Genomic DNA, 20,023 nt, shown 5'->3' with positions numbered 1-20,023 from the left:
GGCTAGTTATACACAAGTCAACTTAATAGGATGTTAAATTGGCTGAATTCCGATCCATGTATGGTCGGCTTAATTCATGTCACACAGAGCAACTACGGTAACTTTAGTGGTAAAGATCTTTAATCATGGTTAAAAACGTGCATTAAAAAAAGGAAAGCTCATTTCATTGTGTATATGCAAAAAAGTTAAGATAGAATGCTTCTGGGATGCTCACTACCTGACTAGAGGATATTTTCTATTTATTATTATTTCATAGGTACTTTTAAAGCGCCACCACTTTACAGAGCGTGTACATACACACAGAGTATATATATATATATCTCCTTGCCCTCAAGGAGCTTACAATCTAAAGTATATAGTGTACACACAATTTCATTTTTCTCTTCTTTATTAACTCTGAATACGTAATTTTACAACAAAACCAGATGAAAGTTTAACAGATAAGCAACCAATCAAATTGTAATTTGTAAAATGATTTAGAATAATATTTTCTAATATTCTGTTTATCTTCCGAAGTTCTGACAGCACGCCAATTTAGAAGACATTCTTAGTCTTAGCATGTAAAATAAAATATCCACACCCAGCTTACAGTTCAATGACAGCACAGAAGTGTTGACATTTGCGAAAACTGGGCTAAACCAAGTTTTTCACAGTCAAGCTGTGGATGCTTTTAAAAACCCAAGTCACTCACAGCAATAGCCACCTTGCAGTCCTATCAAGTAAATTAAGCTCTGAATGAATAGTCCCTATTTTATACGCTTAAGAGCAAAGTGTGAAATATATTGTGTGAATACAGGAATTATACATAGAACCTACTTGTATATAGACATCAATCTTAAAAAAGGTAAACATTTTTACAGTAATGCGTATATGGTTTAAACTGACATGTTACATGTAGCTAGATGTACTCCAGGTTTACTTAATGAAAGCCTTAAAGAACAGAACAATTCATGAATGGGCAAGTGCAATCCTGTAGCGACGACAAGTATAAAATAAATCACCAGTTATAAGCTTCTAATAAAACTTCACAAATATGCAATTAAACTGTACTTCCCCAGGAACAATGCCATCAAAAACAGTGTATATTGTTTGCTGGATTAAACACACATGACCTCACCGATATTTAACACAATAAAAGTACACAAAGAATAAATCATGGTGCTTTACCAGCACCTCTAGGTATAGAAACATGTCGTATCCACACATTTCTGATCTGGTGGAAGAAAAGAAAGTCTAGACAAGGAAAGCCCCTTTAGGCCTGGTTCACATGAATTACATGTGCGTTTGCATGTGCATGTCACTGGTAAAGCAGCCATTCTTTTCAATGTGTTGCCCTATCCAAGAGAATTGCAGGGAAAGAAGTCCTGTGCCTTTTTTAAATCGCTCCACACCAAACTGCATTGTGCTTCCGCCCTGTGTGGTCTAGCAAAATAGCAAAAGTGAAAACACGCTATTCTCAATGGCTTGGTAGTGCCATTGAGAATAGCACATCTGCTAAAGTGCAGCGCGTTTCCCCACGGGGCCCCGCAGAGGTGAGAACCTAGCCTTAAAGAGCAGTCTATAAAATTGACTTAAACAAAAGTTTGCAGTGATATTACTCATGTTCTGAGGGACTGCACAATAGTAAATAGCATAGCTTCATCTACCAGAGGCATTCTTTTGGTATGCTGTGATTGGGGAGGCTATGATTAATTGTTGGTCATTTTGTAAAAGATGTAGTAATTAAAAAACAAACAAAACACAAAAAGAGTCAACACTATGCATTTAATTAAGAACACATTTTTATTTACCTGGCTGTTTCATACTGCTTCACAGTAATCAATGTGTCCTCAATTGTCTTGTTCACTAGTGTATTTACACTTGCAATAAAAAAATTCATGGCCCCAAGTAGTGTTTCTCCATTCTTGGCAAGAAGCTTCTGAGTATCTGCATTGTATCCAAATTCCTCCTAAAGTGTAAAAGAAAGACACAACTCAGATAACAGCAAAACAGTACAGCTTCATCCAACCTTGAAAACAAAATAAACCCCACTATAAAAAAAAAAAAAAAAAAAGAAACATTGCATGCATAAAATTGCAAGTAAGCCCAACATGAATTCCTTTTTATTTCAAAGGCTTTTAAAATTTTCAGTTTCAACAATTTTTAAGGTTAAACAAGTGGTTCACAAGCAAAAGTTCCTCCCACGTAGGGGCTAGCATTGAGGATGAAAGAGAAGAAGGGCAAAAAAAAAAAAAATGACAAAGAGAAAAAAAATGAGAGCTAGCACAGCAGTAGTAAATATAAGCGTTAATGATACAGTCAGGGCCAAGGAGTCCAAGCGAGGTTCCCCACAACTACGGGGCACCCCCTAGGCCCATAAAAATCCAAAAGGTGGTGCAATGTACAGCCTGAACTGAAAAGTATAGAGCAGAAAACAGAAGATAGTTAGACAAAGAGGTGAAGCTAGAGGGAGGTTGGTCGCTCATTTAGCGAGTAGGGATAGGGGAGTCTAGGAAGGAAAGGGAGACCAGAATGATTGAAACCATGAGAAGGTCTTTTCATTTTCTATACATGTATATGCAAACAAAGCTGAACAAAAGTAACAGTATCAGGGGTCTGAACAAGCTAAAACGCTTATGGGGTTGCTTGAGCAATGAAATTAATAGTATTTTTTTCTTAGAGCAATTCACAAATAGATAGCAGTACATACTGTATTTTCAAACTCCTACCTCTGCTTATTTTTTAGTACAGCAGTGCCTAAATAGGATTGTGCAATGCAAGACTGATCACAATAATCAGAATCCATAACAGACTTGATCAGACACTCCTCTTCCTTTATGATACAGTTTTATGAAAGGACCCTTCTTACGACTAGAGAGGAACTTGGGTGTCCTCTGAAATCATCTCCAAACACATGCTTTTTTCTTTTAACTTCAATGTGTGGCCAGGTCATGCCCACATGCAGCTCAATAAAGAAAAAAAGAGCGAGTTTGAAGTTTAACAAGAGAGAAGTTTGGATACCTGAGCTCATCTCCAGTCACGAGGGATGTGGTTGTGATTCAGTTTTGACAGAATGGAGCACAAGACTGCAGGAAGCAGCATTTTTACCAAAGAAAAAAAAAGGGGGGGGGGCATTTTAAGGCCTGGCAAAAATCTGTCAACTATTCCATGTGGATCAGAACCATAAAAAGAAAAAAAAAAGAAAAAACATGTGAGGCTTTAAACCATTTAAATAAAGTTCACAGTTGTCAATTTTGTTGGACAGCCAAGTCTGCATGTAAATGTGGAGGAAAAATATAAAAGATACAGGGTAGAGAGAAAAGAAAAAAAAAAAAAAAGTAGTTCACCATCTCCCCTAATCTTAATTCTGATGCTCAAACCCCAATTTTTCCATAAGATCCATACCAAATATTAGGGGCATAGCATTAAAGGTTTTGGAAAACAAGGTGGTGGGTTGTGCAGATGAAATTTTTTACTATACATTTCAGAAATGTAATGCCATCATTCGAATTCTAAATATATCTTCAAAAACCATAGGCCCTAAAAGTCAATGTTTCATGGCAAACTCTTCACAACATTGGGGCCCATTTAAAGGCCAAATGAGATTTAATTTCGTATTAAGTACTCAATCATCTACCCAACTCCATCAGTCAGGAAAATACTCTTAGGGCCAGATTCACAGAGCAAGTACGCCGGCGTATCTACGGATACACGGCGCACTTTCAAATTTCCCGCGTCGTATCTTTAGTTTGAATCCTCAAACCAAGATACGACGGCTTCTGGGTTCGATCCGACAGGTGTACGGCTCCGTACGCCTTCGGATCTTAGATGCAATACTTCGGCGCCCGCTGGGTGGAGTTCGCGTCGTTTTCCGCGTCGGGTATGCAAATTAGCGATTTACGATGATCCACGAACGTACGCGCGGCCGTCGCATTTTCTAACGTCGTCTGTAGTCGGCTTTTTCCGGCGTATAGTTAAAGATGGTATTTTGCGGCGTATACATAGACTTGCCATGTTAAAGTATGGCCGTCGTTCCCACGTCGAAATTTGAATTTTTTTTTTGCGCAAGTCGACCGTGAATAGGGATGGACGCAAGTCACGTCGAAGTTCAAAAAATGACGTCGTTGCGACGTCATTTCGCGCAAAGCACGGCGGGAAATTTCAAAACGGAGCATGCGCAGTTCAATCGGCACGGGGACGCACTTCATTTAAATGAATTACGCCCCCAACCCGCCGATTTGAATTCCGCCGCCAGAAATACACTACGCCGCCGTAACTTACGGCGCAAATTCTTCCTGGATTTGACTTAGAGCCAGGTAAGATACGGCGGCGTAGTGTATCCCTGATACGCTGCGCCGTTCTACATGTATGTGGATCTGGCCCACAATGTCTTAAGTTTACTGGCAATCCCAAATCAATACCCTATCTTTAGATATTTGTTTTAAACTCTTTGACAAGATGTAAAAAAAAGGAGACATTTTGGTACAACCAATGTGCTCAACATGAGCGTAAGGAAATAGTAAGGAAGTACAAAGTCCAAAACTGCATATGTAAAGACTAGTTGACCAGTCCTGAGAAAGAACAATGACAAATTACCCTCTGACAGAGTAAAATTAGCTTTGATACATAATTCTATGCATAATACACAAGTACGTTCATACATTTACATATATCATAAATACAGTTGTGCCCATAAGTTTACATATCCTGGCAGAATTTATTTCTTGGCCATTTTTTGGAGAATATGAATGATAAAACACAAAAACGTTGTGTTTGGCTGAAGCCCTTTATTATTAATCAACTGTGTTTACTCTTTTTATTTTTTTTTCCAAAATCTTTTATTCATTTTTTTTATACAAAACAGTACAATTAATACAACATAAAATCAATATACAGACTAACATATATGGTCTCCAAATGTACCCTTTCCAATGAAAATTGAAAATATATTAAAGGCTCTATCTTCTTCTACCGATATTATGTACTACTCCTGGATTTCTCCATCCTTCCGCCCCAGTGCCTATCCCTCCATTTCCACTCTTCAAGGGAGATACCCAGGGATAGGACCCCACTACCTATACCTACAGTAAGTGGAGGGGGGGAGGACGTATATAAAAAAAATAAAAAAGGGAGATATGAGAGCGAGAGAAAGAGAGGGTAGGAGGGAGATATGGAGAGAGAAAGAGAGAGAGAAAAAAAAAGAAAAAAAGAAAAAAGAAAAAAAAAAAAAAAAAAAAAAAAACACCACGTCCTACTAGAATATAGTGAAAAGTATCGGGGTAATTCCCCTTATTGTGTATTTACATAAGTGTAGAAAACCACAAAGAAGTTGAATAAAAAAAAAAAAAAAAAAAAAAAAAAAAACACACTGAATCCAACTAGGATATAGTGAGAGGTATAGGGGTTAACCCCCTTATTGTATATTTACATGAGTGTGCAAAAAAAAAAAGAAGGAAGAAGAATAACTCTAAGTCTCTCTAAAATACAGTGGAAAATATAGGGGTTAATTCCCCTAATTGTGTATTTACTTAAGTATAATAACAAAAAAGAAAGACACTACATCCTACTAGAATGTAGTGAGTATTGTGTATTTACATAAGTGTACAACACCAGACAGGAGTTGTAATTAAAAAAAAAAAAAAAAAAAAAAAAAAAAAGAAAAGGACACTAAGTCCTACTAGAATATAGTGAAAGGTATCGGGGTAATTCCCCTTATTGTGTATTTACATAAGTGTACAAAACCACAAAGAAGTTGAAAAAAAAAAGAGGAAAGAAAAAAAAAAAAAAAAAAAATTATATAAAAAGAAGAGAGACACTACGTCCCTCTAAAATATCGTGAAAAATCTAGGGGCTAATTCCCCTTATTGTGTATTTACTTAAATATACAAAGAGCTAGAAAGAGTTGTAAAAAGAAGAAGGAAAGAAAAAAAAACAGAGGAAAAACCACAAAAAAGAAAAGAAGGACTCTAAGTCCGTCTAGAATATAGTGAAGGGTGTAGGGGTTGATTCCCTTATTGTGTATTCACATTAAGTGTCAAAGGTAGGAGGGCAGAGGAAAAAAAAAAAAAAAAAAAAAAAAAAAACGAGACGCGAGGGAAGGAGGGGGCCCCATAATGGTTCCCCCCCACGGTCTCTCTATTCCCCTCCACTCTCTCCCCCCCCACCACCCCCCTCCCTCCCCCTAGCCCTAAAATCCCTCCATCCCTTCCAAGTCCTTTCATATCTTGGCCCAGACTCTACCTGAAAGGACCATAACTCCTCCATCACTTGCATTTTATCAATTTCTTGGAGCCATTCCCCTATCGAGGGTACTCTTTTTTCCCTCCAGTTCCTAGGTATTAGTGCCTTGGCTCCGTTCAGTAGGAACGGGACCAAGGAGCCTCTGTATTTTTTCCTGGACATACTTGTAGTGTGGAACAAACATTCCCATGGGTCATATCTTATCTCATATCCACTGATTTTTTTAATCAGACCTAGTATCTCCCGCCAATATACCTGGATGAGGGGGCATTGCCACCATATGTGGGCATGAGTTCCCTCCATCCCACACTCCCTCCAGCATAGGGGGGACGCCTCACTGTTAATTCTGTGCAGTTTAGTTGGTACATAGTACCATTTAGTAAGTAACTTATAGTTGGTTTCTTTTACTTTTGCATCCATCGTTGTGGCCTGCACATATTCTAGCACCTGCCTCTTCTTCTTATTGGATATAGTTTGATTAAGTTCTATTTCCCAGCTTTCTATCATTTTCAAATTTCCTACCTCTATCTTGGTTGTCAACATCTTGTAGAGACTTGATATTCCCCTTTTCCCAGGTTCCTCTTGGGTCATAAGTTTTTCCCATTGATTTAGTTCATTCGTAGTTCGCAGGGGCTTCGACAAAGTGCCGACAAAATGTTGGACTTGTCTGTGTCTCCACCTATCTCCTGGGTACTGTCCGTATTTCTCTTGAAGTTCCCCCACCGGGCGCACTTCATTTCCTTTTATTATATCCTTTAATCTTGGAGTGTCTGAAGTTGCCCACTTCCGGAATAATCCCCCCTCCTTGCCAGGAGGAAAGAAATCCGTACCTGTAAGCGGCAACAGCGGGCTATTATAGGGCAATTTATTTTTCTTATAGACCTTATCCCATATTCTAAAAGTTTCTTTTGTTATTACTGGAGTGTCCAGGGGTAGTCCTCTATATTGCCTCGGTACCCATATTATATTTCCCAGCTCTTTCTTACTTAAACTTTCTTCGACTTCTACCCACTTTTTTTTACTTCCCCCCTCCCCCTGCGCCCAATCTGTAATCCTCCTCAGTACTGCCGCCTCATAGTACCTTCTGAAGTCTGGCAGCTGTATTCCTCCTTCCTCTTTAGATCTAATCAGAGTCTCCACTGCTATACGCGGCTTTTTCCCCCTCCATATGAAACCTCCTATTATCCTATCCAGGATTTTAAAATATATTTCTGGGATTTTTATCGGGAGTGTTTGAAAAATATAAAGAATTTTAGGCAAAATCATCATTTTTATAGTATTCACCCTTCCCCACCATGATACTCTATCTATCCTATATCCTTTTAAGTCTGATTTTACCTTATTCAGTAGTAGTATATAATTGTCTTCATAGAAGCACTTTTCCTTGCAGGACAAGTATATACCTAAATATTTCACCCTCCTTTGCTTCCATTTAAATGGATAGAGCCCCTCCAATTCCCTACGATCCTTTGGACTTAATGATATACTTAGTATCTCCGTTTTGTCTCTATTAATTTTGAGATTCGAGATCTCCCCATACTGTTCATATTCCGCCATTATTTTAGGCAGTGTCTCCCTAGGGTTAGATACAAATAGCATCATGTCATCCGCAAAGGCGGATATCTTGTGCTCTCTTCTCTCTAGTTTTATCCCTTCTATGCAGTATCGTTTTAAAATTGGGTTTATTCAAACAAAATAATACACTAGGTACTCACATTGTTGTGATAAAAACAGGGCATTCGCCAACGTCACCTCCGGTACCTCTTGGTGGACTCTATGTAATACTCTTACGCGTATTCGTCACTTCTCGTAACTTCTTCAGGAGTCTCGTAACTTCTCCTGAAGAAGTTACGAGAAGTGACGAATACGCGCAAGAGTATTACATAGAGTCCACCAAGAGGTACCGGAGGTGACGTTGGCGAACGCCCTGTTTTTATCACAACAACTATGTGAGTACCTAGTGTATTATTTTGTTTGAATAAACCCAATTTTAAAACGATACTGCACTATTGGCACTTTCATCTCCCTGGGTGCGAGTCACTGTCACGGTTTGGACGTGACTACCGAGAGGGATCTATATTTTTTCCAATTACAGTCCATTTTGATGACACCTTATGTGGATAAGACCAGAAAAGTGTACCTGGGTTTTTATGCTGTTACCTTACAGCAGTAAGGCAAGGGGACATCCTCACTTACTCTGAAGAAAACACCGGAAATCAACCCCTTTTGTCACGTCACTTTGGCATCTACACCAGCACTTTTATTTTGGATTTTGCCTGCTGCTATGTTTATACTTATCTGCTGCATGGACATTTAACCTAGTTTATTACAGTCACTGGTGTGCTTCGCACGCTGTACACTTTTTTGTGTATCAGTACGTTTGTTATTATTTCACTATATGACACCAGCACTGTCACTCTGTATTTCACATTTCTTCAGCTAGCTTTGGCTGCATTGTAGCACGTTTATTTTGATGATATTTATTTGTATGGTATACCAGTATCATTTTTTATTATTGCTACTCATGATTAGTAGCCAGACTATATTTTCCCCCATTTTTTTTCCATATATAAGGATTGGCTACACTTCCTCTGCACGTTATCCCACTCCCTATTCACAGCGCAGCACTACCCCTTTATTCTTCATTTGTTCCTGGTTTGATACACTATTTAGTGCAGCAGCTGTACCCCTTCCTTTTCCCTTCCCCCCACTCTTGTGGTAAGCGCGGTAATACCCACCCCATCAATTTAAATATATGCTACCCGAATTGCTAAAATTATATGCAAGCTATGGACTGAGCTCATCTTCCTAAACATCTCACACAGCACCAGAAATGTCACACCACTGTTGGCCAAGATCTTGATAGCCGGTCTGTTATTGAATCAAGAATACCATAAAATCCCGAAAAACTTAAAGTGGTTGTTAAGCCACTCTAACCTGTTTGCACCATCAGCACTGCCTCCTATTGTAGTGTCCCCCTCTGTGTACGATTTATAAAAATAAAATGCCGCAAATACCTAATTTCAGAGCCGAGATCATGATCACATGACCGGATCTCTGAGAGATGCAGTGGGCAGGGGGCCGAGATGCCCCCGCTGACGTCAGTCGGGAGGGGTTAATAAAAGCTTTAGACCGGGTTCACACCTATGCGAATTGAGTGCGGCTTAAACCGCATCCAATTCACATAACACTATAAAATACATTGATTTTAATGAGGCTGGTTCACATACGTGCGAAGCATTCGCACTGCGTATTGCCCAAAAAACGTGTGCGTTTTCTAGGCATTGCGGTGCGGCTCAGGTGCGAATTCAGGCCCATTTTCTTCTATCGGCACGCATCTGATTCGCAGATGTGTTCATTTATCATCAGGATTTCTCTCATTCTCCTCAACACACCCCCCCCCCCCCCCCAGGTCTCCAAATTCGCAGCTAAAACAGACATGATCTGCTTAACAGCTCTCTTATCTCGTTGCAGAGATAACAGAGCTGGAATTCGCACCCACAAGAGTGAATCCAGCCTTAAAGGAAACCTTTGCTTAGAGAAACATGTCTACTATTGCAAATATCCTCTAAAAATGCTATTTGCTTGGCTGTCTTGTTTACTCTGCTTCTGAGTGGCTGACCTAGATTTTCTGATCTGCAATTTTGATCATGGCCTATTTCTTTGGAAATCACTTACCAGAGGACACAGAGATAATATAAAAATTACAGAATGTTCCTTTAACAGACTAAAAATATATTTTGTCATGCAGCTGGCAAAACTAAAATCCCAAGCTCCACTGAAACCCCCCAGCCCAGTTCAAGCTGTAACAATAGCTACAACATTCAGAATTAAAATGGTAGCAGTCACATCCTGGCATTTTCAGATCTGCTTAAAAGCAGTCAGTCATTCTCTGAGTAGAGCAACAGTCTAAACATGAAAAGCAGGCTTAATCAGACCTCTTCCTCCTCCATGTACAAATCTGCCACATCAAATGTTTTTCTACATGTTGGTAAGAATAAAAGTGTGCACAGTCTTAATTCCAGAAGATCTTGCAATTGAGATGCATGTTAAATGCCAGAAAGAGACATTTAAACATTGTTAAAACAAAAGCAAAAATAAAGTTGCCATTTATTGAATTCCTCAGCATTTGTCCGAAAATAGAATATGAAGCAGAGCATATACACGCTGAGCTATTTGTTTCATAAAAGCTAGATCACAGACGCTGAAGTCATCAATGCAGTGATACAGAGAACAAGAATAACAAGAGGTGGGCTGGCAAGCAATTATACATGATCAAAGTACAGCTCAAATGACATATAAACCATCTTTTGAAGGGTGAGCAAAACGAGTGCAATGAGAAAAGCTGCAGGTGCAAGAGAACCGATGATCCACAACACCAGTGTACAGCACTGACTTTACCATGACAACATGTAAGGCCACGTAGAACAGGACACAAATGGGTCAGGACAGCCCGCTAACAGCAGACAAAAGGTTATATTAGTAAACTATCAGGGCGTATATAATATACACCTAGGCAATATCCCATTCTGCAGTAAAGCACACAGGTAAAGATAGTATATACACATTCATTTGACCAATTAGGCCACATAACTAATATAACTAAACATTGCAGACATCACCAATAACTTTGTTGGATAATAACTTTATGTGAAATCTTCATTAACAGGAGGCAAATATTATTTTAATTAGGAGTATACTTTAGTTAGACAGCAATATGCAGTACATTTATAAAGTATTCAGATCCCATTCACTTTTTTTTATGTTGCAGCCTGATCTTATAGTTGTTTAAAGCGGTTCTCCACCCTAAAGTGGAGTCCCGCTGATCGGAACCCTCCCCCCTCCGGTGTCACATTTGACACCTTTCAGGGGGGAGGGGGGTGCAGATACCTGTCTAAAGACAGGTATTTGCACCCACTTCCGGCCACACGCTACGGGCAAAAGACGGGTTTTTCTGACTTCCCGTCTGTCGCCCGTTGTGTGCTGGGAACACTCGGCTCCCAGCACACAGCATGTGAGCCAATCGGCGGGCGCAGCGCGACTCGCGCATGCGCCGTAGGGAACCGGGCAGTGAAGCCGCAGCGCTTCACTTCCTGGTTCCCTCAGCGTGGATGGCGGGGGGAGCAGCAGAGTGACGAGCGATCGCTCGTGCTCTGCTGCGATCAGCGCTGGACTCCAGGACAGGCAAGTGTCCTAATATTAAAAGTCAGCAGCTGCAGTATTTGTAGCTGCTGGCTTTTAATATTTTTTCCCCATGGCACATCCGCTTTAAGGGCCGGTGCATGTAGTTTTTCTGCATCAAAAACGCAAGGACACTAGATTATTAGAGCAAAAGTTTGGCCCGAACATCAACTGTTCGTCGAAAACTGGAATCTGCGGGGCGCACGGCGGGATATTCGCCCGCAGGGCACCCAACAATGCGCTGCACAGTGCATTCTAAGTGAGTAAGTGAATAGCTGGTTGTTAAGGATCGACCGATATGGGTTTTTCTCTGGCCGATGCCGATATTTCGAAATTGGGGCGGCCGATATGTGTTGCCGATTTTTTGCGGCCGATATTTTAGGCCAATTTTTTTTCCTTCATCTCAAAAAACCTAGGGTGGAGAGGAGATAATTGTTTAGGCTGGAGAGGTGGGGTGCAGCCTGTCAGTGCCCACTGGTGCAGCCTATCAGTATCCATTAGTGCCCACCAGTGCAACCTCATCAGTACCCACCAGTGGAGCCTATCAGTGTCCACATCAGAGCCCACCAGTGCCACCTCATTAGTGCCCATCAGTGCCACCTCACCAATGCACCAGTGCATCCCATCATTGCCCACCAGTGCATCACCTCATCAGTGCCAACCAGTGCATCACCTCATCAGTGCCAACCAGTGCATCACCTCATCAGTGCCAACCAGTGCATCACCTCATCAGTGCCATCCAGTGCATCACCTCATCAGTGCCATCCAGTGCATCACCTCATCATTGCCAACCAGTGCATCACCTCATCATTGCCAACCAGTGCATCACCTCATCAGTGCCAACCAGTGCCTCACATCAGTGCCCACCAGTACAGCCCAATGTCATTCACTGCCACCTCATCAATGCCCACCAGCAGAGCGCTCCAGGCTTCGTTCCATCTCCTAGCCTAGCACAAGAAAGCTCCATTCGTTTCTGGCCCTGACGTGCTGCCCCGTCTCTGCCTACAATCCTCAGAATGCAGAGCGGGCTGGTAACAGCCAATCGGCGGCCGCCACTGCCGACATCCTCCACTCTGAAAAAAAACATCCCCTGACGTGCTGCGCGCCCTGCCTCTGCCTACAAACCCCAGAATGCAGCGCGCGCAGGCAGTTACCAGCCCGCGCTGCATTCTGGGGTTTGTAGGCAGGGCACGCAGCACGTCAGGGGACATTTTTTTTTACAGTGGAGGATTTCGGCAGCGGCGGCCGCCGATTGGCTGTTACCGGCCCGCTGGTTGGCTGCCGACTTCCTAAACTAAAAAAAAAAAAAGTCAGCAGATAGCAGCGAGCGGGCGGGCAGAATAATTCCACTCAGCACACCCCTACCTCACATCCCAGACAATCGGCCGATACCGATATCTTTAAAAAGGCAAAATATCGGTAGACCTCTAAATGACAGCCGAATGAAAAAAAAAAAAATACCCAAAACATTTGCAGCAATTGAAAAATTGTTATAAAAAAACAAACAAAAAAAACAAAACAAACACACACACACACGGCGTAGGGATCCCCCCACCCAATCCATACCAGGCTCTTTGGTCTGGTATGGCCAAACAACCAACTGCACCTGTTAGACCTGAATGTGTGCAAAACCCTCCGCTGTCCCTGTAAGGGAAAGGGTTGAACCATTGATGGTGTTACTTTTCCTACAAAAGACGTTGCCATTTTTTTTCCTCGCCACATTTCACATGGTTTGTAAAAAGCAGTCTTTTTTTAATCCTCCAATCAGGCTGTGCCCAATATACATTTGCTAGGTACAATGACCAATTACAGAAAGGAGAAGGTGATATAATGAATGGTTACCAAGGTTTGTGCTCTCTGTTCCGAGACATACAAGCACTCAATATGAACAGACCTGAAGCTGAGAGGTAAACTAACTTCATATGTGTCAAGTACATTGCATTGTAAATATGGTTGTGTTTGCAATTTGTAAATATCATGTAACCCAGTACAGCCCTCAAAAATTCGGCTTGCATGCTCGAATTTTGCGAGTATTTAGTGTAGGGTGAGTGAGGTGCAAGGACGGACCAGGCTGACCATTTCCTGGCTGAAGCGATCAGCCAGGAAACGGGACACAGAGAGGACACAGAGCGGCAGGGCTGGACTTCCCTGGTGCCACTTTGAGCAGAGGCTGCAGCGCTCCCCTCCCTCTCTCTCTCCCCTCCTCTTGTATCACACATGCAGCGGGCATCTCCCGCTGTGTGTCATGGAGCTGGGACTGTGTTTGGCAGCGCAATGTAACAAGGTCCCGCCCCCCTAGACCGGCTTGTGTGATGATAGATTGATTCAGTGTTCCGCCTATGAAACAACTGGTGGCTTGTAACTCTTAAGGCCTGGCTAGTGGCTCAGGACTTGAAATTTTGAGCCCTGACCTAGTAGACTCTTTAGTAAAATACTGTTCAGTGAGTAATCTGTATACATTATGCAACCCGGTCAATAAATATATTTCAGTTTGAACAACCTTTTTTTTAATCCTCAGATCTAGCTGTGTGTTACTCCTGTAGTTACTGGAATGTATTCATATATACACCCAACCTAGTTAATTTTTTTCAGTGGAAGCATATTTTTATTTATTTTTTTTAGTCTTAAGTTACACCTAAGCAGAGCATGTTCCTGGTGAATACAGTGGTGTTACCTTCTCACCTGCAACCTGCTGACTAAAGAGTGGGGAAGCCATGCACTGATAAGATGAATAAAAAGGTGGAACTCTAGTGTTGTCAGCTGGAACTTGGTAACTACAGACAACCTACAGCAGCAGACACTATTCAACTGATCCGTAGCAGATTAAAGCCCCTTTCACACGGACGGCTGTTTAGCCGCAGCTAAAAGCATGTTTATGTTTTGCTGGAATTCAAGACTCCAGGCACAGTGATTAGCTGCATTTGTACAGTGCTTTTAGCTGCGGTTGCATTTAGCCGCGGCACGATATTGAACGGGGATCCGACTTGGATCCCTGCCAATACCAAGCACCGTGTTTGATTTGAATCTTGAGGGGGAACTCCACGCCAAATTTCAAATAAAAAAAAACGGCATGAATTCGCCCTACAGGAGCATACCAGGCCCTTGGGTCTGCTATGGATTTTAAGGAGAACCCCCGTACGCCGAAAAAAACGGTGTGGGGTTCACCCCAAAATCCATACCAGACCCGTATCCGAGCAGCAGCCCGGCCGGTCAGGAAAGGGGTGGGGACGAGCGAGCGCTCCCCCCTCCTTAACTGTGGCAGGCCGCATGCCCTCAACATGGGGGGGGTAGGTGCTTTGGGGCAGGGGGGCGCGATGTGGCCATTCACCTGGCGGAAAAAATAAAAAACACACTACACAGGGTTTTTAAAGTAATTAGTCAGCTCCGGGGGCCCCCCCCTCTCTTCTTTAGCTCTTTTACGAGGGGGGGGCCTGCTTCTTCAATGCCTTCTGCGGGGGGGGGGGGGGGGGGAGATGTGCCGGTCTTCACCGCCGTCTGATTTTCTTCCGCCGGGGGGGCGCTTTCTACTTTAGCTCTTTTACAGCGGCCCCCCTCCCAGGCTTCTTCGACGTCTTCTGCCGGGCTTCTGGCGCCTTCTTCGATGTTGACACGTCGTTTCCTCCCACTGTAATGCTGTGTGCGCGGCTCTTATGACGTCACAGTCCCATCATGCTCCGGGTGCACCCGGAGCTAAAAGCACCATTCTATCCATCCGCCTGAAAGGGGCCTAATGGAAAGTGTAAAAATGGTGGTGCTGCGCTGTGAGAGGACTACAGCAAATATCTAAATGCAAAATAGCTTTAAGTGGAGTTCCACCCATAAATATAACATTACATCAGTAGTTTTAAAAAAATGTCATTAGTCCTTTAAGAATTTTTTTTTTTTTTTTAGATGCCTTCAAAGTGTTGTTGCTAGGCAGGATAGTTAATCTTCCCTCTTCCTGCACCTAGGTGCTTAAGCTTCCTAACCTACACCGCAGACTCCTGGGAATGTAGTGGGTGTAACTTTCCAGGAGTCTGTGCACTCCCCAGTCTCGAAGAATCATGTGACTTGGACAGTACAGGTGCTGAAACCTGATTTGAAACCAATTACACTGCTTGTGCAGCACTGAGCATGTGCGAGATTTGCAAGGCTGAAATCCAGGAAGTCATACAGTCTGGCTTCATGATACCCACACTTAAGATGGCCCCAGTCAATTTCTATTTTATAAAGTGTCTAAATGCTGTAACAACCTAACAAAACGGACCTTGGTTTACAGAATAAACTTTACTAGAATACATTAAGCTTGTGTATTACAGGGGTATTTATATTTAAAAAGTGAAATTGTGGCCGGAACTCCGCTTTAAATTTAAAGTGCAAATGTTTTTACGTCAGCTTTTAAAAAAAGGCAGTGTATCAGCTCGGTTTTATCATAACAAACCCTTTGCTGAACGTTATTACACCATCTGGGATCTTTCTTCCACCTCTATTACTGGAACTGAGGTAATCATACGGGAGGCTGTATTCATCATAAAGTACTACTACTACTAAACCGATTGGAGATGGACCCACAGAGCACCTGACCTAGTAATTGGCTGTTACCTTACAGTAGTAAGGTGAGAGGCTAGTGCATACTGAGGTCTCACCACATTGGATTGGCTAGGCAACAGACTTTTATTCACTTAACATGGTGAAGGGAATCATCACTCATTCATTCTTTTGTTATGTGTGCTTAGGTTGGCACATTAGACATTTATGTATTTTCACTCTTTGATCGTTATTTGTACTTAGGCTGGCACATTGGACATTTATCATATTCCACCGTTTCAATCATTTACTTATTGCAGATGACGATTTTCATCAATTCACTTTATATTTATTCATTGGATCATTTGCACTTGCACTTGCACTTAGATATTTGTAGCAGTCATCTCACAGCGCAGAACCACCATTTTTACAATATGCACTTGTAAGCCACATGCACACTGGGCATTTGCCCAGCCCTTTTTTGAAGGCCTTTCCTTCTGTGTTTAGGCACATCAAGTGTTTGTTAGTTGACTCATTCCAGATACAGAGCTTCCCCATTGGAAGAGTTCCCCTCTTATTTATACTTTTCTGGGGACAACCCAAAATTTGGGTTTTTCTTTAACTTTCACTTGTAAGTGATAATGGTAAACAGGACAAATTGAATTTTTTTTTTAAACTGACAGGTGTTCTACTCTTCACATAATAAGTTTTTAACTTATCCTTTAAATAAATAAACAAATAAGCAACGCCATTGCTCTGCAAACACCTACAAAAGCAAACACATGGGCAGGGTGCGACTATGTATGTAAAACAGCAACTGCACACGTTACATACTGCCGAGAACATCGAAGTGAAAGCCATAAATTTTCAGTCCCCCATTTCCTTATTTTTTTGATTACCGTAATTTTCAATATACAAACTTATTTATACAAATGATTACAATGTAAGAAAAATATGTATATATTCCCTCCCCCCCCCCCCATCATTTACTAACACCCCCCCCCCCCCCACCAACCCGCAAAGGGCACCCCCTCCCGGGATTTCACTATTCCAGACAATTCTCCACATATTTACTTGTTTTTTTAATAATCTACCCACTATTTCCAAATTCCAACAAACTTTTTTATCTGATCTTCCTCTTTACTACTCAAGTACTCCATGTTGTGTATATATTCAATTCTTTCAAACCATTCCCTTATTGTAGGTCTTTCTGGAGCAAGCCAAAATATGTCTGGGGTATTATTGGGATCATCTCCAAAACAGTAAGGGTTCATTAACAGTTAAGACATGTTTTTCCTCACCCTGGCCCAAACCGCACCACCTTTAGCTGCAGTGGCCAGGAGTGTACACATCAAAGCCGGAGCCGAACGTCGCCGTTTGGAAAAGGCCCAAGGACTGTTCGGCTGACCTCGGCAAAACTTGGAAAGGCTCGTGAACGGAGTCTTTCCAAGGTTTGCCGAACTATCCTCGGGTCTTTCCTCCCATTTCTGAGGCTTTCCACCCCCCCCCCGCCTCTGGCCACAAGCGGTATTGCATGCCATTGAAGTCGATGGGGAACAAATTATTTTTGTTTCCATTGACTTGAATGGGGAAACTCGCTTTGATATGCGAGTACTTTGGGTTACAAGCATTCTCCTTGGATTCTCCAAGGTTCCACAGTAAGTATATCCTACCTAAAAGCTTAGTGGTGGTTTTACACTTAAATGGGCTTCTTCACACCTAGCGTGATGACTGTCATTTTTCTCTACTGGATAAATTCCAGTCACCACTAGGTCACATAAAAAAATATGTTTTCTATATGCCCAGTTTGCACTGCATGCAATCCAAAAACGTGAAGTGAACCAGGTTAAAATGCCCATATGCTGCACTTCGTGAAAAAAAAGAAAAGATGAATGAAAACGATGAAATGCACATTACACGATTGCTGAAAACTGACTGCTGACCGCATGCTAAAACAGAGGTGTGGGCAGTGTGAAAGAAGCCTAAGGCCCCTTTCAGACGGATGGCAGTTTTGACGCAATTAAAAGCATGTACATTTTCAGTGAAATTCAAGGCTCTGAGCACTGCGATTAGTTGCATTTGTACATTGCGATTACGTGCGGTTATATGCGGCCGCGTTTAGCTGCGGTAGTTATTTCCATAGCAACCCTTTTTATTTTTTTTGATTATGATGTGCTTCCTGTTCTTTTATCTCACGCTGCTATCCGCAGTTGACACAAAAGACTGCGATTACCTGCGGTTAAGTTCATATAGCTGCGCTAAATCGCACCTGGACGCATTCAATTCTATTTTTTCTATTTGCACCAAACCGCATGCAACAAAATCGCAGCTAAACGTTGTGTGTGAATGGGGCCATAGGAAAGCATTGTGTGCTTTTAGCTGCAGTAGAAAACTAACTCTGTATGGCAATACATTTTGTCAATAATAAAATAAAAAAAAAGGACACCGCTTAATTAAACAAATTGTTAACTCATAAACCAACTGTCAAACTTGTTTAGCAAGCAATTATTCATATTTTATAATTGCTTTCAGAGTAAGTAACTAAAATCGAGAAAAACAAGATCTGAGTTTTTCAAAAGTACAGTACAAACAGATCTCAAACAGTAACAAACTGTACTAACAAATTATACAACAACATTACATAATTAAGATTTAAAAATACAGGTACAAGCATCGGATGTATGCAAGTTGCCTAAAGCTGTATTTCTCAGTGTAAATTAAAAGAGGATGGGAAGCTTTTTTTTTTTTCTGATAGTACAGTACAAACAGATCTCAAACAGTAACAAATTATACAACAAAATTACATAATTGGGACCTGATAATACAGTTAATACAAGCATTGGATGCATGCTAGTTGCCTAAAGCTGTATTCATAAGCATAAATCACAATCTAGCCGACTCCGATTTATATGTTAAAAAATAAAAATAAAAATAAATGAGATTAACATTAAAAGGAGAAGTCCAGCCTGAGCTTTTTAGGCTGGGCTTCTCCTCTGGGAGACAGGAGTGCAATTCGCTTTGGACTCCTGTGACCTGTTTTCAGCATAGAGCGGTCTGAAGTCCGCTCTCCGCTGACGTCACTGCCATCAGTTGAGGCAGCTCGTCATCGGGACATCACTCTGCTGGGGGAGGAGTGAGAACCGAGCCATCAGCAATTTTTTCGATGACTCGGTTCTCGGTGCAGAGACTCCGGGGGATAGCTGCAGCATCAGTCTGATGCTCCATCCACCTAGGCAAGTATGATTATGGGAAAAAACGAAAAGCCATACTTCAGTGTGGTTATTCCAAACATACAGTGCATCCTTTAGATGTTTCTACAACTTGATTGGAGTCCCCCTGTGGTAAATTCAGTTGATTGGACATGATTTGGAAAGAAACACACCTGTCTATATAAGGTCCCACAGTTAACAGTGCATGTCAGAGCACAAACCAAGCCATGCAGTCCAAGGAATTGTCTGTAGACCTTCGAGACAGGATTGTGTCATGGCACAGATGTGGGGTAGGGTACAGAAAAATGTCTGCCGCATTGAAGGACCCAAATGAACCGTGGCCTACATCATCCATAAATGAAAGGAGTTTGGATCCACCAGGATTTATCCTAGAGCAGGCCTTAGTCGGGGAGGCGACTAAGAACCCAATAGTCACTCTGACAGAGCGCCAGCATTTTTCTGTGGAGAGGGGAAAACCTTCCATAAGTAGAACCATCTCTGCAGTATTCCACCAATCAATGTGTGTGGAAATAATCAGCGCCAATACTACTAGATAAATTAAAATAGAATATAAAGCTGCTCCTCATTGGCAAATAATTGATTGCAATTGGTGAAAGTGTATAAAGAGGGCGCTCAGCTACAGGTTAATATCCCAAAAATATATATGTCCCCTATAGTTGTGCAAATAAAAAAAAAATATTATTAAACATATACCAATAATAACTTTAATATGAACAGAAAATAATAAATAGCAAAAAATGGATCAGCACAATTGCAGTGCTAATTTAGTGTCTCTTAAAATATAGTCCCAATCTGTGCATTACAGTGAATTGATATTCAAATATTCTTAACGTTTGTATTCTTGTTTAAGTGATAATGCCACATTGTAATTTTCTTTCACCCAAAAC

General features: G+C 41.6%; 1 protein-coding gene across 3 annotated transcripts in view; it reads right to left on the bottom strand.

The window, feature by feature from the left end:
* ARFIP1 (ADP ribosylation factor interacting protein 1) overlaps positions 1 to 20,023 on the bottom strand; it is a 140,036-nt gene that overhangs the window by 26,928 nt on the left and 93,085 nt on the right. For all 3 annotated transcript variants that reach the window (XM_040331914.1, XM_040331915.1, XM_040331916.1), the window contains one exon: positions 1,791 to 1,948. In XM_040331914.1, coding sequence (XP_040187848.1) covers positions 1,791 to 1,948 — 158 coding nt within the window. The remainder of the gene's footprint in view (positions 1 to 1,790; positions 1,949 to 20,023) is intronic.

The sequence above is a fragment of the Rana temporaria genome, chromosome 1, assembly GCF_905171775.1.
Source record: "Rana temporaria chromosome 1, aRanTem1.1, whole genome shotgun sequence".
In the NCBI taxonomy this organism is placed as follows: Eukaryota; Metazoa; Chordata; class Amphibia; order Anura; family Ranidae; genus Rana; species Rana temporaria.
The sequence above is the reverse complement of the archived record's forward strand: the minus strand, read 5'-3'. Positions and strand labels throughout refer to the sequence as shown.